The sequence below is a fragment of the Gadus macrocephalus genome, chromosome 15 (genome assembly GCF_031168955.1).
Source record: "Gadus macrocephalus chromosome 15, ASM3116895v1".
Taxonomy (NCBI): domain Eukaryota; kingdom Metazoa; phylum Chordata; class Actinopteri; order Gadiformes; family Gadidae; genus Gadus; species Gadus macrocephalus.
The window spans coordinates 24,245,699-24,269,866 of record NC_082396.1 but is presented as its reverse complement, the minus strand read 5'-3'; the positions used below and the strand labels follow the sequence as shown (position 1 = coordinate 24,269,866).

Here is a 24,168-nt window from a genome sequence, read left to right as displayed (position 1 = left end):
ATGATGCTAGACCATTCAAAAATATGCGGGGGGTTCTAAAAATACAAAGCTTATGTGAAATGGGTGAAGTTGCCCTTTAATGACCCTTTCACAGGATGGATGGAGAATATGTTTGGGAGATGGAAAGGCATGATCCAGTCAGTGCCCGTCGCGGGAATAATGGCAGTAACCGTGTTAATTGTAGCCGGCTGCCGTTGTATTCCCTGCGCACGAGTGCTACTGCATCTGCTGATCACCACAGCAGTGGGCGCTACAGAAGCACCAAGTGCCATTCAGGCTTACATGGGGATCAGATATGATCCGGTGAAAGTGGACGAGACATCACCTGAGGGGCCCGACCCTATCCAGCTGTAATATGTAGAATAGTCAACACCTATACTATTCTAGTAGTAGCGCCTGTACATAAGATAATCAATATCCCGGATTTACTTGAATAACACATTTTTATTTTTATTTTTTTTTATTTTTTTTTGTTTGTTATTGTGTAGTGTTACTTGGTTGCGAGTGCAACCCGTTATTCCTGTATCACTGCATTGACAATGGGACTGTTGATTTTCTTTGAGACAGTTGTTTACAGGTTTCCTGTTGCTGACACGACGACGATTGAACGCCTGAAGGAGGCTCACATGATGTGAAAGTAACCTCTCTATGTGAGCCAAGCCCTTAACAAGGAGGGACGAGCCTTGGGTTCATGAATTACAGGTCCCGATGGCGACAGAGGAAACAAGAGCTGCGACTACAAAAATGTCCAAAACCACCCACATGCACCAGCGCACCAATACATGAAGATCCCCTGAGCCATCCAAATCCATGCCACCCACAGATAATCTCAAATTTTTTAATTTTTATTATGTCAAATGATTTTGTATTTTTTACTTTTTACTTTCAATGCATGCTGCAAATATATGTCGCCTAATTTTTGTACCTTTCACTTTTATGCTAACGAAAAAAACAAAACTTTGTCCCATATAACGCGTTGTGGTTTATCTCCACTATGGAGTTTTTCCACTTCGGTCGGTGGTGTTGATGATTTTCCTACTTTGACTATGTTCTCGGTGTGGTAAATGGTGCTTATGACTTATAAATCTTATTTTATGGCCATCTGAGATGGCCAAGGAGGGATTGTTACATATTTTAAGTACATAAGCTGCTCCCACATAGCCATTAGGCAGCAGGATCGAACACACAAGCTGCATTACCCTCACATAGCCACTAGGAAGCAGGATCGAACACTTAAGCTGCAATAGCTACTCCACTCACAGAAGGCAGCACCTCAGACAGGTGAGGAAGCCGAGGCTAATACGTCACATAGGCCACGCCCACTTGAATAGGCCACGCCCACTTGACGGGCATATAGCGCGTGATTCAAGGGGAGAGAACAGAGACTATAGGTAACCGCGGAGAGACCCAGGCTTATGGTGCGTTTTAATATCCATCCGTCTCGGAGGTCCGAGGACGTTGTCTAGCGACACGCACAAACACGCCCCTTTTCCTCGGACGTCGAAATCGCCATCTCGTTTGAACTCAGTGGTGACCGAGCGAGGCTTCCGAGATAGAATTGAAGATGGATGCGCCCAGTGTGACATGTGAGTGAACTGTTTTCATTGTGTTTGGACCGCTTTGGTGGTTTAAATGGCAATTTCAATCACTCGTATTACTGTAATAACTTACTGAAGCCAATATGCAGAAGATACATTGAAACATAAAATGAAGTGAAAATTGTAGAAGTTCAAATAGCTGCGTTCTCGTACGGTGAGGTAATAGTCATCATAATTTAAAAAATGTTACTGCTGGAAGCGTGTGGGATTGGACTTGTTAGATGCCGTGGGGGTGGTAAAAAAAGTTTCAGATATAGCTTTGATTAGTGTTCCTTACCACTCGCCCGAACGGAGGTGGCTGTTGCATGCGTAAGGCCTTGATTCCACCGGAGGCGTACGCGCCTGCTGATCGCTTCCACTCTAATCAATGAGACCATTTCCACTGGGAACGCCGCAGAACGTTTCAGCAGCGTCCCAGGAGCGGCGTGCTGCGCCGCGGCGCTATCTTTCCGTCCAATTCTATTTTTGCCGCGAGCCGCTGCTAAACCGCGTCAATTTCGACAGAGCAGGTCGAGCCGGGCTGGAAGTGAAAAGTAAAAGCCATAGAGCACCCGGTCAATTTTCAAAATAAAACACAATACTCAGCTCATGTAACTTCACATCAACATTATTACGTCATGACCGGTGGCACCAGGTCAGCAGTCAATCCATCAAAGGGTCTCAGAGGGTCGGCAACATGGACGACGAGAGATTCATTGTCGAAGTTCAGCAACATGAAGTCTTTTATGTACCAAATCCTCCTTTTTATAAGGAAAATGTCAGAAAGGACAAAGCGTGGCATTTAATTGCAATAGTTTTGGGAGTGGAAGGTGAGTACATTAGGTTCAGGATTATCACGTGATCTCGTGATCTCGTGATCTCGCGTGAATGCGGCTGGCTCGCAAGGCAGCGCTACGCTGCCGTTACGCGCCCGGTAGGAATGGACGCATATGGCAAGCCGAGTGTGCCACAATTCGACTTCAATTAAACGCGTTCTGAAACGCCAGCACGCGTGCCCAGAACGCGTTTTGGTTTTCCAGAACGCGTTCCGGCGTTTCAGCGCGCGCGCCCAGAACGCGTTCCGGCATTTCTGCGCGCGCGCTCAGAACGCATATTAGCATATTAACAGCACGCGTGCTGTTAATATGCTAATGCGCTCCTCCCCTCAATTTTCTCAGCCAATAGATTTGAGCCGTTTTCACCTAATCATATGCTAGGGCAAACACACAGGAGGAGGGAGGGAGAAGCCTGTCTGGGCAGGCTCTATACACTGCGGTCCCGGTCCAACCAGCACCTGCCGACAATCTCCTGATTAGGAGTGAGAGAAACACAGGCATACACACAGCAGGGGCCGGGTCAAAGACCCGCCTGGGTCATCACACCTGCAACTGAACACCTCCAAGAGAAATTGTGGTGGATTACAGGAGGACTAAATGACATATGCTACCAGTCTCCATTGAGAGGGGACAATGTGGAGGGGGTCACCACGTACAAATGCCAACACAGATGCACTCTAGAAAGAGCAGAGCCGGCTGTACTTGCTAAGGAGGCTGTGGTCCTTCAATGTCTGCAAGGTCCTCAGGATGTTTAGCCAGTCTGTCATTGTACTCTCCTATATGCTGTTGTGGGGAGGCAGCGTTAAGAAGATGGATACTGGGCGACTGGACAGGTTGTTAAGGAAAGCTGGCTATGTTTTGGGTATAGAGCTGAAGTGCATCACTTCAATAGCAGAGAAAAGAAGACTGAAATGGATGATGGCAATCCTGGATAATGACCCCCACTGTACACGGCACGGTTGCCACGGCACTTACCATACACAATGTTCGGTCAAGTAGCTTAGATAGTGTATAGTCAAAGTGTATGTACTTGTAGTGTTCACCACCTCCACATTAACCACCTAATTTGAAACATCTTAACATCTTTCGACTTTAAGAACGACACAACAGAAAAGATTCGCGAAAGAAGAGCTCTGGTCTCGACTGATGTTGTCTGTGTGTTTGCCCTAGCATATGATTAGGTGAAAACGGCTCAAATCTATTGGCTGAGAAAATTGAGGGGAGGAGTGCATTAGCATATTAACAGCACGCGTGCTGTTAATATGCTAATATGCGTTCTGAGCGCGCGCGCAGAAATGCCGGAACGCGTTCTTGGCGCGCGCGCTGAAATGCCAGAACGCGTTCTGGGCGCGCGCGCTGAAACGCCGGAACGCGTTCTGGGCGCGCGCGCTGAAACGCCGGAACGCGTTCTGGAAAACCAAAACGCGTTCTGGGCACGCGTGCTGGCGTTTCAGAACGCGTTTAATTGAAGTCGAATTGTGGCACACTCGGCTTGCCATAGACGCAGGGCAGAGGACGCAGCCGTTCCGCGGCGCATACGTGTCCGGTGGAATCCCGGTGTAAACGTGGTCATAATGTCTTTAGGAGAGATGTTGTCCATGCTAAAGGCAGCAGGGATGAGTGCAATAGTCCTGAAATAATATAAATGAAAATAGTAGTGGTAGTATCATTTATCGAATGATGAAGTGTATCAGAATGAGCCCTTTAGTGGCAAGCTTAAAGGGTTAACCTGATATAGTTATATGTAGCCTACCTAAGCAAACTACGGTTTTACTAGAAAAGTGCTTTCAGTGGGTGAAATGTCAATGTTGCAGTGTGTGCTGAACTGGTAGCCTATTTGAATTTGCAGTGTGATAAAGTGTGAATGATAACTGTGCATCTTAGAACATTGCCCAAAAGACAGAGTGTAATATACAGCGTTTCTTTTTAGTGTTTGTTGATCAGAGTGCTGAGTTCTTCCAAGAAAGTGTTCTAATCCAGGATAGCTTTTAAGAGACTTTATTTGTTAAAGTATTTCGGTATTGTAAACTACGGAGCAAAAGGAGGTGGAAGCGTGTCTAGCACGTGCTGAGCGTCTCCCAGCTGATCAAAAACATTAACCCCTTGTCTGCTCGCTGCCGGGAGATTCTGAAGACCTATTGCTCGATGTTATGGTCTGATCCGCATGGCCTGGAAGGAGTGGGCGGAGCCGGTGTGACGTATTACCCTCGGCTTCCTCCCTTGTCTGTGGTGCTGCCTTCTGTGGATGGAGCAGCTATTGCAGCCTTCAGTAAGGTCCTGCTCCCCTTGTGGCTATGTATAGTATTTACGGCTTATATGTTTGGTCCTGCTTCCTAGGGGCTATGTGTGGGTAGTTCAGGTTCTTAAAATACGTAACAAGAGCAACATGCTGCTGTACTGGGACCAGGAGAGGACCGTCCCTTTCCTGGGCCCTTGTTTCAACAACAAGCTAACCCAGCCACATACTACTTGGACCAGGGGCTCAGGCATTCCGTTAGCTTGGTGTGCATTCAAAGCACAGGTGAGATAGTAATAAGCATAATTAAGAATGAAGTATGCACAGCATAAACCACAATAATGCTCGAGCCAGGTATAGAAAGCAAAGATCCAGAGGCAGGCCTGGGAGGGAAAAGACCCACAGCACACCACACGGTTGTTCAAAGCTTCAAAGTGTATTACAGGAACCACCCAGTATATATATGTCTAAACAATCACTTATAAAAGTATTACAATTAAGGTGACAATTGACAGTGTCCCATGGGAATAATGAATTTACTTCACATGTGTCTTTTCTGTCTGATTCAGCTCCCGCCCCTCTGCCTTCAAATGCTTCACTGCCTGCCACTGACCCATTGCCTTCAAATGCCCCACAGCCTTCAAATGCCCCACTGCCTTCAAATGCCCCACTGCCCACTGTCACCGAGACTTTCTTGAAGGACCACACCCTATTCCTAATTGACCTCATGCGGCTGAAATTAGAAGCAGAGGGTAGGGGCCCTCCCAGGTCCCTCCAGGACCTGAGCCAGCGCCTGAAGCTGGCCAGGAACTCAAAGAAGCTGCTGTGGGAGGAGATTGCTGGCAAGCTGACCGACCATTTCAAACATACCTTTCCCCCAGACAAGGTAGCTCGCAAATGGAACACGTTGGTGGAGGCGTACAAAAAAGTGAAGGTCCACAATTTGTCCACAGGGAGGGGCCCTGGTAAATTTCAGTTTTATACTGAGATGGATGACCTCATGGGATGTCACCACAACATAGTCTTCCCTGTTGTGGGAACAGCCATGGGCCTGGATGTGCGCAGGCCAGGTGCCCTGCAGGTCAGTGTGTCTGCACCAGATGCCTCACCTTCCTCGTCCACCAGCGCCCCCTCTCCAGCTCAATCCGGAACTCCATCACCTCCTCCGTCATCCCGCGGTGCTCCTCGCACAGCTACCACCATGCCCCCTGCCAACACCCCAAGGAGGCCACGCAAGCGCCAGAGGGAGGAGGACCTGTTGGCGTTCCTTAGGGAGTCCGAGGCAGCCTCCCAAGCGGCCGCCCATAAACGGCACGCTGAGACCCTGGCACAAATGAAGGAAGCCCAGGAGGGGCTCCAGAGTTTGTTTGGCCAGATGGTGGAGAAGATGTGAAATCTTTTTTCATTGGAAATGTTAATGTATTTTGGTTAATGTTCACATTTTTTATAGATATTATATATTTTATTTTATATTATATGTAATTTGATATATTTTATTTAATGCCTTTTTACTGTAAATAGTTGAGAACACTGAAAGCACTGAAACCTGTTCACTTTTCCCTGTTATGTTGTTTGTCCGTGGGCCCTGTTTTGTTGTTTGTCCTTGGCCCGGAGGATAGAAAGAGGAAACAAGGCACACTTCTGTGCAATAGCAATTGTTTAATAAAATCTATTTTGAATATCAACCAAGCCTTGTCATGGTTGAATGTTACCAGTTACCAGAAAAACCTCACTGGCCTGTGAAGCATTAAATTTAACACTTTATATTACAACGCCTACAAATACATGAACATGACATCACATAATGCAGCATGTGCCCTCTACTCTACTAAAGAATATACTTTACAATAATGTTTGGAGAGTGCTATGTATCTAGCCTAACTCTGGGTTAACTGTGGATTTAAGTTTAAGCCAGTTCTAGGTACGGCTAGGTAAAAAAACGATATACATTTATTAGATGACAATGGTCAAAACTACTCGTTCCCATCCTCGTGTCTTGGACAGCCCGTGGGGTGTTCATCACAGCCATCCACAGTTTCAAGGGCAAAGTTGTGCAAGAAGCATGCAGCCATGATTATCATCACCACTATGTACATCCTGGTGTTCTGCAGGTTTCTTAAGCGGCGCCACTTGCACTTCATCCTGCCAAAAGCCTGTTCAACGATCACCCTCCCCCTACTGATGTAGAAATTCTGCTGGTGGTCAGCATCGGTGAGGGCCCCGTTGTCGCGCTTTGGGGTAATGATGAAGGGGAAGGCCTGACCAATGTAGGCACTGTCACCGAGCAGACGATCGTGCACCCTGCCTGGTGGTCCAACAAAGATGTCGATGAAACGGCCTTCATCGTTGACAATACCCTGGAGGAGGACAGAGTAATAACTTTCTGTTTATGTAATCCCCTCCTCTGATGGGTGGCCTCTGGATCCTGATGTGGCAACCATCTATTGCCCCAATGACTCCATCGAGGCCAGAGGTACGCTGGAAGGCAGCAGAAGACATCCTCTTGTCACAGCCTCTTGGCCAAGAAACAAAGTGTGGGCCGATCCCTGACACGATAGTCAGCACCCGAAGGATGGCTGTGTGCGCCGCTGACTGGGAGACGTTAAATTTATCAGAAATCTCTCTGTAGCTGTTCTGGTTGGACATATACCAGAGAAACATGAGGGCTTTTTTGGGAACAGGCAAGGTGGGAAGTCCATGGCTGTGTTTGCTTTGCAGGCCGCCCTCCTGAAGCAGTCGAAGGAGCTGCTCAAACCTGGATCTTCTGATTCGGAAATGGCGGGCAAATGTATGGTCATCCATATCCAGCATGACCTCCCACTCCGTTCCAGACTTCAGGATGACCTGCGGTCTGGACTGCAGCACAGCTGTTACAACAGCCCTACGTGAATGACAAGAAATAGGGAAAATGTAACTTTTCACTGAGTTTGCCAGCAAAGTTTGCATCTTGCACAACTTGTCATATAAATAAATAGATAGCTTGATAGAGTTACTTTATTCATCTCGAAGGAAATGAAGGTGTCCAGTAGCATACACATCAAGGCACAAAGACAATGACATCCATACAAATAAACACACACATGCTAACCTATCCCAACAATATATACATCCTACCCTATACTACCCTTTGACATTCATACAACATACATACTACCCAAAAGCAAAGGGAGACATAAATGATGTGCCACTACAGTTAATTGAGGTTATGATATGTTACATATTAAGGAGGAGTGTGGATAAAAAGCCAACAGGCGCAAGGGAATCATAGTGCAAAGGTGCAGTGCACAACAGAGGTTCCAGAAACATGCATGACACATCATCTTTACCTTTTAAGTGCATATATTTATATCGACAAAAACGTTCAGTAGAAGAGCAACACTGCAAGGAGTTGCTCTAGACGTAGCTAAAGGATGTCACCTTTAGCTACGTCGCCCATGTTTTTAGCCCATTTCCTGCTAGCTAGCATGCCAATCTACTATCATGCGACTCCAACGCTTTCACTCCACTAAATATACTGAAATATGAACATACCTTCTGCGTCTTGTGTACTCTTCCTGGAATTCTTCCTCGAGGTCGTGTAGGTGAAGCACATACTTATTTTGGAGTGCCTGGTAGTCGGCCAATGCTACCGCAACAATAGCTTTCCGGGTGGCGTCCATGTTTTTCTCCGACGACCTACGCTCAAAACGTGGCGTCCGATCCGAGATCCGAGTCGGCTCGCAGAGAATACTCAAACGCAGCATTAAGCCCGGGGCTTGAAGCTCACGATATTGTCCCTCACACGCGTTAGATACAATTCCCTCCCTTAAGCTTCATAGTTACCATACCGAAACATGCCTACTTTAAAGGTTGGGTATGCGATTTGCGAAACGCCAGCAGATTTTGAAAATACACAACTCAAATGGTCCTACCCCCTCTCCTTCAACGCTGACTCTGACTCCACCCATTCCAAGTACCTGGACGCGCAATCATGCACGAGCGCGAACAGAGATGCGCGAGAGCGAGCCAGGCTAGCGTAGGTTTTCGTTTAACAACATGGCACTACATTCAGCTGTAAGTTGCACCCAGTACCGCGGGAAGTAGGGGTGCTGGGGGTGCTGCAACACCCCCTGTCCGAGGCCCTGTCTTATCACAGAAAACGATCATTTCTAAAAACTCCGGCCAAAGTGGAGATTTCTGAAAACGCCGGTTATGTGTTGTCGTGTCAACGGGGAGAAACGGGATTTTAGGTTCTGAAGCGTCACATTATGCACCAGGAAATGCTTAACGTCATGTGAGCGCCCGCTGTACCGTATTGGTCCGAATATAAACACAAACCCCATTGTAAGACGACCTATATTTGGAAAAAAGATTTGAAGACCAGATCTTGTTTTTATGAATAAATAAATTGTATTCATTGAAATAATATACGAAAATAAAAAGGCATAGAATAAAACACTGCATTGCCACTAAACAGTAGTGCAAATAGGCCGTACTGATGTGTACACCAAAGACTATTCCTGACACTCCTCTGCCCCGCTGTGTTCGCTCTGGCTGTGGTCGCTCTGAACTGTTTCGGTCCGTGGCAAAGCGTGTCATCCTCGCTGCTGTCCAAGGCATTTTGAGACGCAGCATTTATTTAATGCTCGTATGACCTAGTGCTGAAAAAAGGTTATATGAAAAAGTGTGAGGGTAGCGGTGGTGCGCTAAACTTGTTCTGTGAGCAGCTGGATGTGAACCATGGTGTGAAGAAAGTGAACACAACGATCGATTTTCAACTGTGCGCGCATGCACTGGTGTAATTGAGCTGCGCTGCTATATATCTTTTTTATCAATGTAACGAGTTGCGAGTCTAGTGCAGGCTGAGTTTTTTTTTTCCAGCACCCCCTGCTGAGAATACGTTCTCGCGGCTATGGTTGCACCAGATGTTATAAACATTAAACGGTCACATAAATCATTACTATTTTTAGAAAATGTATGTTTGTTTCATATAATTGTCCTGGTTTTTACTAGGGTTGCTGCGGTGTGGACATTTTCACAACGAGTAATACACTCGTTTTTAGACCCTTCTCGTCCTTCAGTTGCCGCCAATGTTCGAAAGCAGCGCCTAGGATTATTCTTGATTTCAGTTTTTCTCTTTCAGCGTTTTTATTATCAGTTACTCTCTGAAAATGAGTTTTCCTTCTCTTTGCTGGTGGTGGTGGTGGTGGTGGTGGGGATGGTGGCGTCTTGTCTGCCATGGAAATTGTCTTCAACTGCTAGGTCCAAATGTGGATTAACTAGTTCCAGTAGCTACCGCAGGATAACAACAAACAGGAGCTTGCTCTGGGTCACGAGTACTGCACGAAGGGGTCGCGCGCGGGGCGCGGGGGAGGGGGAGTGCAGTACGACCGTTTGATTGACGTACTTACTGTCCAATGCAACGAGGTGGCAATCCAAATGATTGGCTGGAGTTTTTCGAGCCCTGCCCGTTCCACAGATGATTGACTTGTTTAATTTTCATGTCAGTACTTCTAACTCAGTGGCTGTAAGCGGGTTATGATAAGGATTTCAAGTAATTTTGCAAAAATGGCCAAAAAAGCAAATTCCGTACCCAACCTTTAACAAATAAAGTGAGTTAAAAGCGACCAAGGATTGGACCACTTTCTTCAAGAAATAACGCAATAGCCCCACCAGCGTTGCAGTACAATGTTAGGCCATGAGGTGGACCAGATGGACTCATCAAGACTCCCTTCATCAATGAAGTTGTGGATGGATGGATTTTATTGTGACACTCATGAGCTCGGAATCAATTGAACAAAAACGATACCTTCAGTCAAAATATTACATGGTGACGGTTCAGAGAAAGCCGAAGTGAATGAGTGTCAGTACAGCTGGACAGACGGAAGATACAGCTAAGTAAAAACCATCAGTATCCCAGCCCATAAGGGGAATGTGACAGGATTACTGGGAGGCTCATCTGCTAAACAGCAGAACTATCCTGCTGTCCCTTCGCAGAAGAACATGATGCACGTACATTAAGATGCTCTTCTACCTAATTTCCTCACCTCTGAACTTCATTTATGCTCATAAAGGTCAAAAATATAGTTTAACCAGTTGATCTGGGTTGCTTGATGTCCAACAGGGATGGTGACGAAGGGGAAGAAACTTTCAATTTTACACGTCAACACAGCTATGTTAGCATGCACCATAAAGGGTCTTATCACATTTATATTATGTTGGTCAAGAAAATAATGTAGATAGAACAGTTTAAAAGTTGTAGGCTCATTCTTTTAACACAAAAATAGGATGACAATCATAAAAAGCATACAATTCCACTACGCATGCATCTTAAGAATATCAACTCAAATTGTGAAGCTTGTCCTGTCTATAAATTGTAATCATCATCATTGATATGTACATACATGCTCAATGAATGTCCACGTTTTTATGTTTGCATAAATAATCCTAAATGATCCATAATTGTATGTTCACATAACATATGTTTGACTACTGACCTGTTGTCTTCTTCCTCACAGGCTACCAGTCTGCACACGCAGCCAAAAAGAGTTACTGGGGCATTTCATTCACCAATAACCAAGGTCAAAAAGGTCTAAAATAGGTTCCAGTATGTCTAGCAAAATAAACCGATAGACATTCACTCCAGATTTGTTTAATTATTATTGTAACGGTAATCATAATGTTCTAAGAGGTTTTTCCACATTTATTCTGAATCTGAGATTTGTTGAAAGCTAAGCGGCTCTAATAGACCTAAACAGCTTCATTCTCATTCTCAGTAGCGGTAACATTAATTTCAAAACAAAGTGAATAACTGAATACAATATAATATAAATAATAAAATACCTAAAGAGTACACATTATTGAGGAACACAAATAAAAAGTGTGATAGGGTGGACTTGTATGACCATAAGCTGCTGGGGTGATTACAACTTCTAGATCATATATTGGTATTCTCATTGTTTATTGTTAAGCTGTCTTAAACTTAATTCTACTTTTAGTATAATTCATTATATTTCTGGGCCAGACATATTTTTAAACTACTCATTTATTCCTTTTGATTATATGGATACAATCTCGGTTGATATGGTTGAAAAAGGAAATATAACACACCTTTGTTAGGTCCTATTCAAACCCACAACCCCGTCCAACTACTGAGGCCAAATAAATACTGCTTAGAAAGATCGGAACAAAGATCAGAATGAGAAGTCGCAACCGCGTAAAACTAAATCTCCCAAATGCTGAATAATGAGTAAAGAATATCGTATGACAGGTTAGAGTATATATGGAGAGGAGCAGAGAAACAAAATAGCGACCGTGGCGACGGGCCAACGTCAGTTTCTGGTTTAGAACTCCAAAAAACTCCAAAAAAGAAAAATGGAAAAGAGAGAAACAATGTGAAAGATAGACAGACAGAAACACACCACACGTATGTCAAATGACTACAGCCTTTATCTGAATCGTAACCTCAACTTCTCCATCGCTCTATCCACTCTGATCCATAGAGAGAGAGAGACACACAGATGGAGAGCAAGATAGCTACACAACGCTGCTGGGCAACAACTAAAACTAAATTCCTTACTAAGAAAACTCCACGAGGTTCATGGGTCTTAAAAAAAAAGCCCCCTCCCGAGGTACAGGTTACTACAATTAAAAAAATAATATTTATTGAAACATATATATATATATACTGTATATATATATATATACTGTATATATATATATACTGAATATATATATATATATATATATATATATATATATATATATTCTTTCAGCTACCATAACACCATGTGTATCTTGTAGTGAGAGGCCTGTTTGTACGTTTATAGTTCTTTATAGTTCAACTAACACTGGCTTCAACTAGTTAACAGCTCCGGCTGTCACTTACTAGGTTTATATTGTTCATTATTCCTCCACCAGACGATGCTGAGAGCGCAGCATGACTCCTGTGAGCAGGTCACAATCTGCTGCTGCTGTTGGCAATGAGCCCATGCTCGCATTAAGCAGACAGAGGGCTTGTTTGAGCAGTCGAAGCCTTCATTAGACTGTGCAGCATATCCTTTTGCTGCCCTGAAAGACCAACTTCCGAAATCCGTCCCCAGGTGTCACTACTCATCATTGGTTAATGTGTTGACCTACAGTTTTCAAGTTTATTCGCAATCAGCAACAAATAAAGCACGGTAGCGAATTCATGGTCAAATAAAGAGAGCTGTTTGAATAAATAAATACATAAATACATGCATAAAGAATACAAAGTTCAGGCTACAGTAGGTATTTCTAGGTATCTAAAGAGGGTCCCATCTGGCCAGACCCCCTCGTCTCCACAGCGGACATTATAACACTGAGCCTCACTCCTAGTGAGAGTGTCTCCAGCGTCCTACTCTGGAAGCTATTCATTCCCCTGGATTCAGACAACAAACCACCCAGTGGCCGCCCAACGTTGGAGGAACCACAGCCGGAGTCCTACACAACGTGGTCTGCCTCAGTATGGTGGGGCTGAGCTCCGGCCCCCTGGGATTGGTGCTTGTAGAGGACACATGGCATGAGGGGCAACTCAGTCACCACCGAGTCATAGGCCGGCGCCGCCTCCAGGGGGAGGGAGATGGAAGAGATAGGCTGCTGCTCTGGATCCTGCAGTCCTATTGGGTACTGGTCAGGAGAGAGCCAGCTGTCTGAAGACGCTCTGCTATAGGGGTATGGACTGATGAAGGCAGGCTCCTCCTCCTGCCCCGCCCCTCTGATTAAGGGGTCCAATAGGGAGTAAGGGGGCGGATCCTCGGTGGGAATGAGGAGCTGCGAGGCCCCGGGGCTGATACACTCATCGTAGCTACGGAAACAGACAGAAGAACAAGGAGTTATTGTGAAGGTTAATGAATGATGGGAATGAATGCTGAAGTTATAACTAGCCCTTAAACAATCACACAACCCAAGAGTTGTTTCTGTCTCACTCAAACACACACGCACACGCACACGCACACACACACACACACACACACACACACACACACAGTGCACACTTTACATTTTATAAAATAAGATGAATTATAAAAATCGAAATAAAGAAAATAATTGGCTGTAGTTAAGATTGAATAGCTATTATTTGAGTGTCATTAAAAAAAACTAGCCTTTCGTGAGGGAAACTTAAATCTTACCAACATCAACATTAAGGCAAAACCAAATCAAAGGACAATTACCAAGGGGGTGTTTGTCTGAGTGTGTGTGTCTGAGTGAGTGTGTGTGTGTGTATGTGCGCGTGTGTGCATGTGTGCGTGTGTGTGTGTGTGTCTGTGGTGTGTGTTTGTTCCACATTCATAGGTGTGGTAAGAGGAAGCAGTGCCTCAGAGTAACTCCATTAAAGGACGGTAACTGTATAAGAACGGAGGCACTGGTCCAGCGGTGACACACATGTGTCTCCTTCCTCCTGACCAGAAATCAGATTACGCTTAATGAATTCTCGGGGCCGGCCTTACAAAGATACTGTTCAGAGAATCTGACGTGGCCCCCATCCTATGACAAATACTTACAGAATGAATTCATTCATTCTCTAAATTTTTATTTAAACCTCAAAGTTCATTCAGGTTTCCCTGTGTGCGTTGATGTTGAGATCCAGAGAAACACAGAAGATTCAAACAAACAGAGGAGAATAACGACCGAAAACGATGCTACACTGAGGTGGAGGGGGTTGACATGCTGGTCTTGAAATAGGAGGGTGTCAATCTGAAAGAATAATGAAAACATTTGTAGGTAGGTGGTTGGGTTGGTCACTAAGGTCACAATTAATGTTTGAGTGAGTGTTCATGTCTTCATGGTATGCACCTGTAAGTGCAAATGGGATTACTTTGCATCTCTGCATTACTTTGGGGGCATGTGATTAAATGTTTTTACACTGCCAAATATTCCCGTCTTGTGTCCGGCTTTTTTCCCGGAATTGTTCCACGTGTTTACACAGACCGAGGTCATACACCGGCCTGATTTCGCACCCCAATTGATCCTCCCAGACCCTACACATATTGGCGGTTTCATTTAGATGTTAATGCGATTAGACAGCTTTGCGGTTCCAGGGGCGGGACTTGGGTAGAGGTGTTACTGTGTTGTCTAGACAGAGACAACGCAGCGTTATCAACGTGAGTAGTTCTAACTGGAGAGACGGTAAATTCGCGAGAAGCTGACCATCATGGGAGAGGGGCAATCGGGCATTCGCATTTAACGCAGGGGGGGGGGAAAGATGGTGCGATCTATGACAAAATACCAAAGGAACTTTCCATAGGATTTTTCCTGTAAATAGTACATCGCGTTTGTAGCCTACACTCAGATGTATACTCATACATGCATGCGAGTGTCTTGAATCATGAAAAAGGAAAAAGTAGGCAAATTAGTATGCAAATTATTCTAAAGTGGTCTACTCTCCGTGCGTAGCCCCGCCTTCTCCAGTGAACCAAGAAAACCGTCTCCTTAACGAAGGGGGATTTTACGCCCTTGGTCAGGCAAAACAGTGAAATTGCAGGGTGTGCCAAGCAGCGACCGAACTTGGCAGTGTAAATATGCTTTGTGTTTATGAGATGAGAAGGTGTTGGAACCAGCTCTCTCTCTCTCTCTCTCTCTCTCTCTCTCTCTCTCTCTCTCTCTCTCTCTCTCTCTCTCTCTCTCTCTCTCTCTCTCTCTCTCTCTCTCTCTCTCTCTCTCTCTCTATATATATATATATTAGTGCTGTCAGTTAAACGCGTTATTAACGGCGTTAACGCAAACCAATGTTAAGGCGTTACTTTTTTTATCGCACGATTAACGCAATTTATTATTATTATTTCTTTGGCTCAAAACAAAGAAGCAGTAGCCTGACTGCTATGTTCAAGGCACTATTTTTGTATGTTCATCGTTTAATTGCACTATAGGCATTTTTTTTGTATCGTCCTGTTTTGATCAGTATATGCCAATGTTGTTATCAATAAAAAAACATTTGCACAAGGCAAGCCGATGCACTTCTCCATGTTGATAAGAGCATTAAAATGAGAACAATTAATGGGCCAAAGAAATCAAGGGATATTTAGCATAGAAAAAAGATTTGTGATTAATCGAGAGTTAGCTATGACATTAATGTGATTAATCGCGATTAAATATTTTAATCGCTTGACAGCACTAATATATATATATATATATATATATATAGAGAGATATATAGAGAGATATATAGAGATACATATTATAGTAACGTCTACCTCGGGAGGGGGCTTTTTTAGCATTTGATTCTCAGGGTTCAACCGATGTACCTACACAGATTAAGCCATGATGAATGTTTCGGTTGACTAAACAAACGCAGATGTAAACGTACACATCATTGATCAGGGTTGAACTGAATGTAAGGGGTCTATAACATAAAGCCTATGGCGGAACGGAGGCACTTGCTAAAGACAGCTTCTGTTACGTCGCTTCCCGCACCAGAACCATGTGCTTCTTCTTCTCCTGTAACTTCGGACCCCAGCTTGGCCTTACAGTTTCAGAGCCACTGCTGGGTCTATAGAGTCACTGCCCGAACATCGGTCCCAGCTTCTCCTTTATACACGCATACATACAAGAATTTCTTTGTCCCAGTGGGGGTTTCCGCCCACGTCAATCTTCATCAATCATCAGTCTCAGAATACTATCAACAAAAGTGATTTTGGACACCAGTCTGAGGGCAGCATGCATTAACTCTGTAGTCCAAATAATCATAGGGCTGAAGGCTGAGGTCAACCTGCTCATGTGTCCCACCATCTGTTCTGAATCCAGGCTCTGCAGGTATCATGTGTCCTCTACCATTAATATATATAAGGCATAATAATAATCATGGGTTACCATAGAATATACTCATTAATTTCTACCACAGTTCCCCTGTAACATCTGACCCCGGCATGTCCCTACTGTTTGAGAGGCATAGCAGGGCCACTGCTTGTTCTACTGCAACAATCAACCCCTGCTTGACTCTACTGTTTGAGAGGCATAGCAGGGCCACTGCTTGTTCTACTGCAACAATCAACCCCTGCTTGGCCCTACTCTGTGAGAGGACCGGGCACCGGGCCCCAAGGAGGGTTGTGGTGGAGGTAATGGAGAACCAAGAGGAGGGCTGACGGCACGTGGCTCAGTGACGTGCTGCTGCATGCGCCATATGGTTGTGTGTGTGTATGTGTGTGTGTGTGTGTGTGTGAGTGAGTATGGTCATGCTGAGATTGTAGGTATGAACTCACACACATTTACTTTTGCATGCAGTCACATGGGCTCACTCATGCACTCATGCACACACACACACATACACACACATGCACACACACACACACAACCTGTACAACGACCAACAGGAGGCAGGGATGGTCATTGTATGAGGGACGAATAGTCACAGTATACCACAGCAGAAGAGCAGTTTCCTCGTTATTATGCAATGCAAACCCATCGCTGACACAACCTGCTGTATGTGCATGTTTACAAGGGTGTGTGCGTGCATGAGTGTGTGTGTATGTCTCAACACAGATTTTGAGCAAAGCTGTAGCGTGAACCTTTACCATCACCACAGCGGTGAGCTCTTGTGTGTGTGTGTGTGTGTGTAAAGGAATCGGAAGTGCAGTCTTCACAGCCCCAGTAGGTGATCTGTTGATTTGAGTACTATGAGTTTCTCGCAAACATCTGTGGCCCACACACACAGAGACACATACACGCACATTACACACTCACACACAAACACACACACAAACATACACACACACACACACACACACACACACACACACACACACACACACACACACACACACACACAAAGATGCATCTGACAACATCTATCTGCTTGCTGACAATGTGCAAACGTGAATTTGACTCTATTTATTGTACACAATGTGTGTGTGCGTTGTATGTGTGTGTGCGTTGTTTGTTTGTGCGTTGCTTCTCCGGAGTTGCCGAGGGCGTGAGTATTCATAAATCCCCGGCTGAGCGCCGCGGTGTTGGAGTTTACCCCGAGAGGGTCGCCTCCCTGCGCCTAAGGGTTGTAGGGGGGAAAACTCTGACTGTTGTTTGTGCGTATGCACCAAACAGCAGTTCAGAGTACTCGGCCTTCTTGGAGACCCTGAATGGAGTCCTGTAGGGGACTCCGTTGTTCTGCTAAGAGACTTCAACGCCCACGTGGGCAACGATGGAGACACCTGGAGAGGCATGGTGGGGAGGAACGGCCTCCCTGATCCAAACCCGAGCGGTCGTTTGTTATTGGACTTCTGTGCTAGTCATGGATTATCCATAACGAATACCATGTTCGAACATAAGGGTGCTCATAAGTGTACCTGGTACCAGAGTACCCTAGGCCAAAGATCGATGATCGATATCGTGATCGTGTCATCTGATCTGAGGCCGCATGTTTTGGACACTCGGGTAAAGAGAGGGGCGGAACTGTCAACCGACCACCATCTGGTGGTGAGTTGGATCAGGGAATGGGGGAAATTTCCGGATAGACCTGGTAAGCCCAAACGAGTAGTGCGGGTAAATTGTGAACGTCTGGAGGAGGCCCCCGTCCTAGGTATCTTCAACTCACACCTCCGGCTGAGTTTTTCTGGCATTACTGTGGAGGTTGGGGGCATTGAGCGGGAGTGGGCGGTGTTCAAAGCCTTCATTGCTGAAGCTGCGGCAGCTAGCTGTGGCCTCAGGGTCTTAGGCTCCTCAAGGGGCGGTAACCCTCGGACACCGTGGTGGACACCGGTGGTCAGGGAAGCCGTCCGATTGAAGAAGGAGGCCTTCCGGGATATGATATCCTGGAGGACTCCTGACTCGGTTGCAGGGTACCGACAGGCTCGAAGGGCTGCAGCTGCTGCCGTGTCGGAGGCTAAGCAGCAGGTGTGGGAGAAGTTCGGAGAAGCCATGGAGAAGGACTTTCGGTCAGCACCAGTGTTTCTGGAAGACAATCAGGCACCTCAGGAGGGGGAAACGGGGAACCATCCAAGCTGTGTACAGTAAGGATGGGACTCTGTTGACCTCAACTGAGGAGGTCGTCGGACGTTGGAAGGAACACTTTGAAGAACTCCTGAATCCGAATAACACGCCCTCTATGTTGGAGGCAGAGCTCGAGGTTAATGGTGTTTCGTCGTCAATTTCCCTAGTGGAGGTCACTGAGGTAGTCAAACATCTCCGCAGTGGCAAAGCCCCAGGGATTGATAAGATCCAGCCAGAAATGCTTAAGGCTCTGGGTGTTGAGGGGCTGTCATGGTTGACACGCCTATTCAACATTGCGTGGGAGTCGGGTACAGTGCCAAAGGGGTGGTTCCCCTGTTCAAAAAGGGGGACCAGAGAGTGTCTGCCAATTACCGGGGTATCACACTTCTCAGCCTCCCTGGTAAAGTCTACTCCTAGGTGCTGGAAAGGAGGGTTCGGCCGATCGTCGAACCTCAGATTGAAGAGGAACAATGCGGTTTTCGCCCCGGACATGGAACCACGGACCAGCTCTTCACTCTCGCAAGGATCCTGGAGGGGACCTGGGAGTATGCCCATCCGGTCTACATGTGTTTTGTGGATCTGGAGAAGGCGTATGACCGGGTCCCCCGGGAGAAACTGTGGGAGGTGCTGCGGGAGTATGGGGTAAGGGGGTCTCTCGTCAGGGCCATCCAATCTCTGTACTCCCAAAGCGAGAGCTGTGTTCGCGTCCTCGGCAGCCAGTCAGTTTCGTTCTCAGTGGGTGTCTCCGCCAGGGCTGCGCCTTGTCACCAATCTTGTTTGTGATATACATGGACAGGATATCGAGGCGTAGTCGTGGTGGGGAGGGGTTGCAGTTCGGTGGTCTGAGGATCTCGTCACCGCTTTTTGCAGATGATGTGGTCCTCATTGAATCATCGGCCTGTGACCTTCAGCACTCACTGGATCGGCTGGCGGCCGAGTGTGAAGCGGCTGGGATGAGGATCAGCACCGCTAAATCTGAGGCCATGACTCTTAGCAGGAAACCAGTGGATTGCTTACTCCGGGTTAGGGCTGTCAACGAATATTCGAAGTTCGAATATTCGTTCGAAATGTATCCAAAAACGCGAATTCGAACGTGAAAATTAATATTCGAATGTGAAAAAACACTCCCGCGGTACAAGCGCCTCTATCTGCTTTGTGAATGAGCCTCTGTCTGTTCGCGATGTCCCTCATAATATTCGAATGTGAAAAAACACTCCCGCGGTACAAGTGTAACAGACTAGTATGTGAAGAGCGAATGTATTTTATCCCCTCTGGGTTTCCGTACTTGGATATAGGTATTCCAGCTCTCACGCTGTGACTGGGTGACTTCTGATATGTACTAAGTAAACGAGACTATTTTCCCTTCCACGCTTGTGTCATTCTTGTCATATAAATATCTAAGTGCCAACGCTCGGTTACACAAGCGCCTATCTGCTTTGTGAGTGAGCCTCTGTCTGTTCGCGATGTCCCTCATAATATTCGAATGTGAAAAAACACTCCCGCGGTACAAGCGCCTAACTGCTTTGTGAATGAGCCTCTGTCTGTTCGCGATGTCCCTCGTTTTAAAGTAAGGAAATGCCCAGCAGGAAGCCGCCGCCCACCAGCACTCTCAACGAGACGTATATATATATATATATATATATATATATATATCCCTCTAATTTGAACCATGGTTTTGTCGCATTATTGACATATTGACGGCAACTGCGTAAAATAGGCAACCAGATATTCGAATAGTTCGAATTCGTGATTTTTTTCCAGACGAACATTCGAATGTCATTTTTGAGCAATTTTGACAGCCCTACTCCGGGTAGGAAATGAGTCCTTAGCCCAAGTGAAGGAGTTCATGTACCTCGGGGTCTTGTTCGCGAGTGAGGGTACGATGGAGCGTGAGATTGGCCGGAGAATCGGAGCAGCGGAGGCGGTATTGTGTTCACTTTACCGCACCGTTGTTACGAAAAGAGAGCTGAGCCGCAAGGCAAAGCTCTCGATCTACCGGTCGATCTTCGTTAACCCTTAGGGATAGGGTGAGAAGCTCAGCCATCCTTGAGGAACTCGGATTAGACCCGCTGCTCCTTTACTTAGAAAGGAGTCAGCTGAGGTGGTTCGGGCATCTGGTAAGGATGCCCACTGGGCGCCTCCCTTGGGAGGTGTTTCAGGCACGTCCAGTGAGGAGGAGACCTCGGGGAAGACCCAGGACTAGGTGGAGAGATTATATCTCAACACTGGCCTGGGAACGCCTCGGGATCCCCCCGTCAGAGCTGGTCAATGTGGCCCGGGAAAGGAAAGTCTGGGGCCCCCTGCTTGAGCTGCTCCCCCCGCGACCCGACCCCGGATAAGCGGATGACGATGAGAGATGATGAGACAATATTAGCAGACATTAAACTAAGGATACTTAAATTTTAGCTGACTTTTAATTTTTATGTCAGCTAAAATTACAAGTAGTCTACCCTTGGATTAATAGCTGCTATTTATTGTAGGCTAATGCAGCAAATGAAAACTTACAAATACATATTTAGTCATGCCCAGCTCAATAGACTAGCTCAAATAGACTGTTGACAACATTGTTTAATATGTTCAGATAATTATGAGAAAAGAAACCAGTGAGGTTGAAATAGAAGAAGGGGAGAAGGAGGACAGTCTAAGTAGAAGCAGCACTGTCACAGTCTATTAGCTTATACTACAACCCGGGTAAATGTGTAACTAAATACTAACTAACTATCTAGTGTACAAAGTAGCCTAGGTAAGTAGGTAGGTTTATCGTGTTGTTATACAGTTGTTATTCATTTTCTTCTGATGCTAATGACTACCCAATTTTGACCCAGTCTAACCCAATATTTAATGATTATAAAATGTGAATGAATATATAAAAATGTAGGCTATATATAATTGTATTTTTTTTGAAAATATATATATATATTTTGGGTTAGGGGGGAACTGAATTCTGTTAGGGGGCCCAGAATTCCTAGGGACGTCCCTGCACACACACACACACTCACACACACACACACACACACACACACACACACACACACACACACACACACACACACACACACACACACACACACACACACTTATTTGAGGTCATACTCATAAAAACACACAACACAATGCAGGGGGTAGACGTGTGTGAATTATTAAAGTGTCCTATTAGAGGAGCTGATATTTCGATCAAAGACACTGCCCTTTGCACAATCCCTTCTATCTCACCCCCTAGGTCTCCTCCTTTTTTCACTCAGCTACACACACAATCCTACACACTGTGATTGTGTGTTTCTGTGTGTGTGAATTGTTGTGTGGGTGTTTGTGTGTGGTTGTGTTTGTGAGTGTGCATGTATGTGGGTTGGTGTTTGTGTGTATTTGTGTCTGTGCATGCATGTAAGTTTGTGTGTCTGTGTATTTGTGTCTGGGTTGGTGTGTGTGTGGTTTGGGTGTGTGCATGACTGTGGGTTGGTGTGTGTGTGTGTGTTTGTGGGTGCATGCATGTGGGTTGGTGTTTTTGTGTGTGTGTGTGCGTGCGTGCGTGCGTGCATGCCTGCGTGCGTGAGTGTGTGTGTATGTTTTTGGGGGGACAGTAAGGGGGGTACACTGCTGTGCACAAAGAGCCGCTTAATAACGTGCGTTGGACTAGAGTGATACGCAGATGAACTGTTGAGAGACCTTTTGAAAAACGGCCTGGGCTTTGTGTGTAAAAACACATAGCTCACACACATTCATGTTAAATAGGGTTTCTTAGAAAGAAACCGTATTTATTCCAATCCTGTATGAATGCTAGGAGTTTACTTCTTCATCTTAAGTAGGCCACAGATGCGTAGCTATGGCAATGATGTATCTCACTATTGGATCATCCGACCCTCAAACCATAGTAATTAGTGGCCCTCCCACACTACGAACCCCGGTGGTGAGTCCTGGAACACGCCATGAGCATCGGACAGGGTCTCTGTGTATGAGTTGAAGTCCAGGCCTGGAGGGAAGTCTTCCATACACGCCGACCGCAGCTCCCCCAGTGACCCCTCGTAGGAGAAACCATCTGGACCTGGACAGAACACACCACCTTCATTCATTACCCCTGAATGTCACAGTCGCATCTAGCACTAGGATAAATAAAGGTGCTGCAGTGAAGAGGTAAGAGATATCACTGGAGAGCTTTTGGTTTGAATCAGGGAATACCTTCCCTGATTGGTTACGGAATCCATTGTTGGCTGAAAATCACAGAGGTGTAAAAATAAACTCCTCTCAATGACGGAAAATAGCGGGGACAGAGAGGGGAAATGTTTGGATTTTTAGGTTCAAATCTAGCTCTCTATTGTCCTTTTTTGCTCTCTCGTTCCAACCCTTGAATCTTACCAGCACCTGTGAGTCAGTCCCTAATGTGAAGCTTGTGTTAGATTTCAGCTTATTTCTAAACTGTTCGGACAGACTCTGCGTTGTGTATTTTCAGTCATAGTAGTAATTCTTGAAGTCGAAATCAAAGCAACTTGACAGGTTGGATCAGAGGGTTGAATAGATGGTTTATTCCAGGATGTAATACAGCGAGATACAGACTTAGGTTGAATAATCTATAGTGAACCCATTGAGGAGCCGTTTGATGACTTGTTCCTTGGCTGTCGAACCCTCTTCTCGTCGAACCAAAGGGTTGGGGCGAGTATTACACAAAAAGGGGATATATGAATAACACGAAAACAGACGCACTCTCAGCATTGATAAGGTATCTGGCCCTGGCTATGTCCCGGAGGACCAGGTCGGTTCAACCTTGTTGAGACATAACAATGGCAGAATGTTGGGGAACACCTTGTATCAGTATGAGAGGCCCTGGCCTGTTCCTAGACTAGAAATGTGAACAAAAGAGAGACACTAAAATACACCAATATTCTACATTCCTCCCTCCTGATCATACTAAACGTAGTTTAAAGATCACCCAAAAAATGAGAATTCAGTGTATCTACTGGTAAACCATTAACAATTAACTAAATCAATGAAAGAAAGCATAGAAGACATAAAAGACAATAGACAAGTAAATTCAAATCATACACAAGTAAACCAGGTGTAGGCCACTATAATAAAGAAAATAACAAACTCATTAGGTTACTCAAGATTAAACCAAAACAGATAAAAGATTTAAAGAATCAAGAAAGTCAACTGTCCAGACACCTCCCTCTGCTTGGCACAACAACATCACAGACAATACTGCATGACTCAGTTGGTTTTGAGTAGCAGTTGCGACAGAGTTCTTTTCCAGTTGATGGCCACCACAGGTGTGATGGGGGATGAGGATGAAAGTTCGTAGTAGGGCGTCAGGACAAACACAGACACAGTTCAGTTCAAGGACTCATCCCAAGGACTCAACAAGTGTCCGTGTCTCCTGGATCTCCCAGGTACGATGAAACATGAAACAAAGAAAAAGTGCAGTATCAGTCGGGGGAGGCATTGTCACAGCCTCCAACAGTAATAATAATCAACTATGGTTTGTAATTGTCATTGAAACGATCATACAAAAATAAATCGCTTGATTCGAAAAAGGTTATATCAGTAATCAGTAATCAGTCATCATAGTTCTCAATAAACCTTGTGTGAATGAATGAATGAGTGAACCTTT

The 24,168-nt window shown here is 45.5% G+C and overlaps 2 protein-coding genes across 10 annotated transcripts in view; one reads left to right on the top strand and one right to left on the bottom strand.

Annotated features, from left to right (window-relative positions):
• Positions 1-4,575: 4,575 nt before the first annotated feature.
• si:ch1073-357b18.4 (uncharacterized protein LOC797129 homolog) lies at positions 4,576-6,299 on the top strand. Its single transcript, XM_060073423.1, has 2 exons — positions 4,576-4,934; positions 5,219-6,299. The coding sequence occupies exon 2, from the start codon at positions 5,377-5,379 to the stop codon at positions 6,040-6,042; it is 666 nt and encodes a 221-aa protein (XP_059929406.1). The 5' UTR covers positions 4,576-4,934; positions 5,219-5,376; the 3' UTR covers positions 6,043-6,299.
• A 6,062-nt stretch (positions 6,300-12,361) lies between these two features.
• The window catches only part of bean1 (brain expressed, associated with NEDD4, 1), a 92,999-nt gene continuing 81,192 nt past the window's right edge, over positions 12,362-24,168 (bottom strand). For all 9 annotated transcript variants that reach the window (XM_060073708.1, XM_060073705.1, XM_060073706.1 and 6 more), the window contains 2 exons: positions 22,467-22,608; positions 12,362-13,455 (listed from right to left, as the gene is read on the bottom strand). In XM_060073708.1, the coding sequence (XP_059929691.1) occupies positions 13,092-13,455; positions 22,467-22,608 (506 nt within the window). In that variant the 3' untranslated portion in view covers positions 12,362-13,091. The remainder of the gene's footprint in view (positions 13,456-22,466; positions 22,609-24,168) is intronic.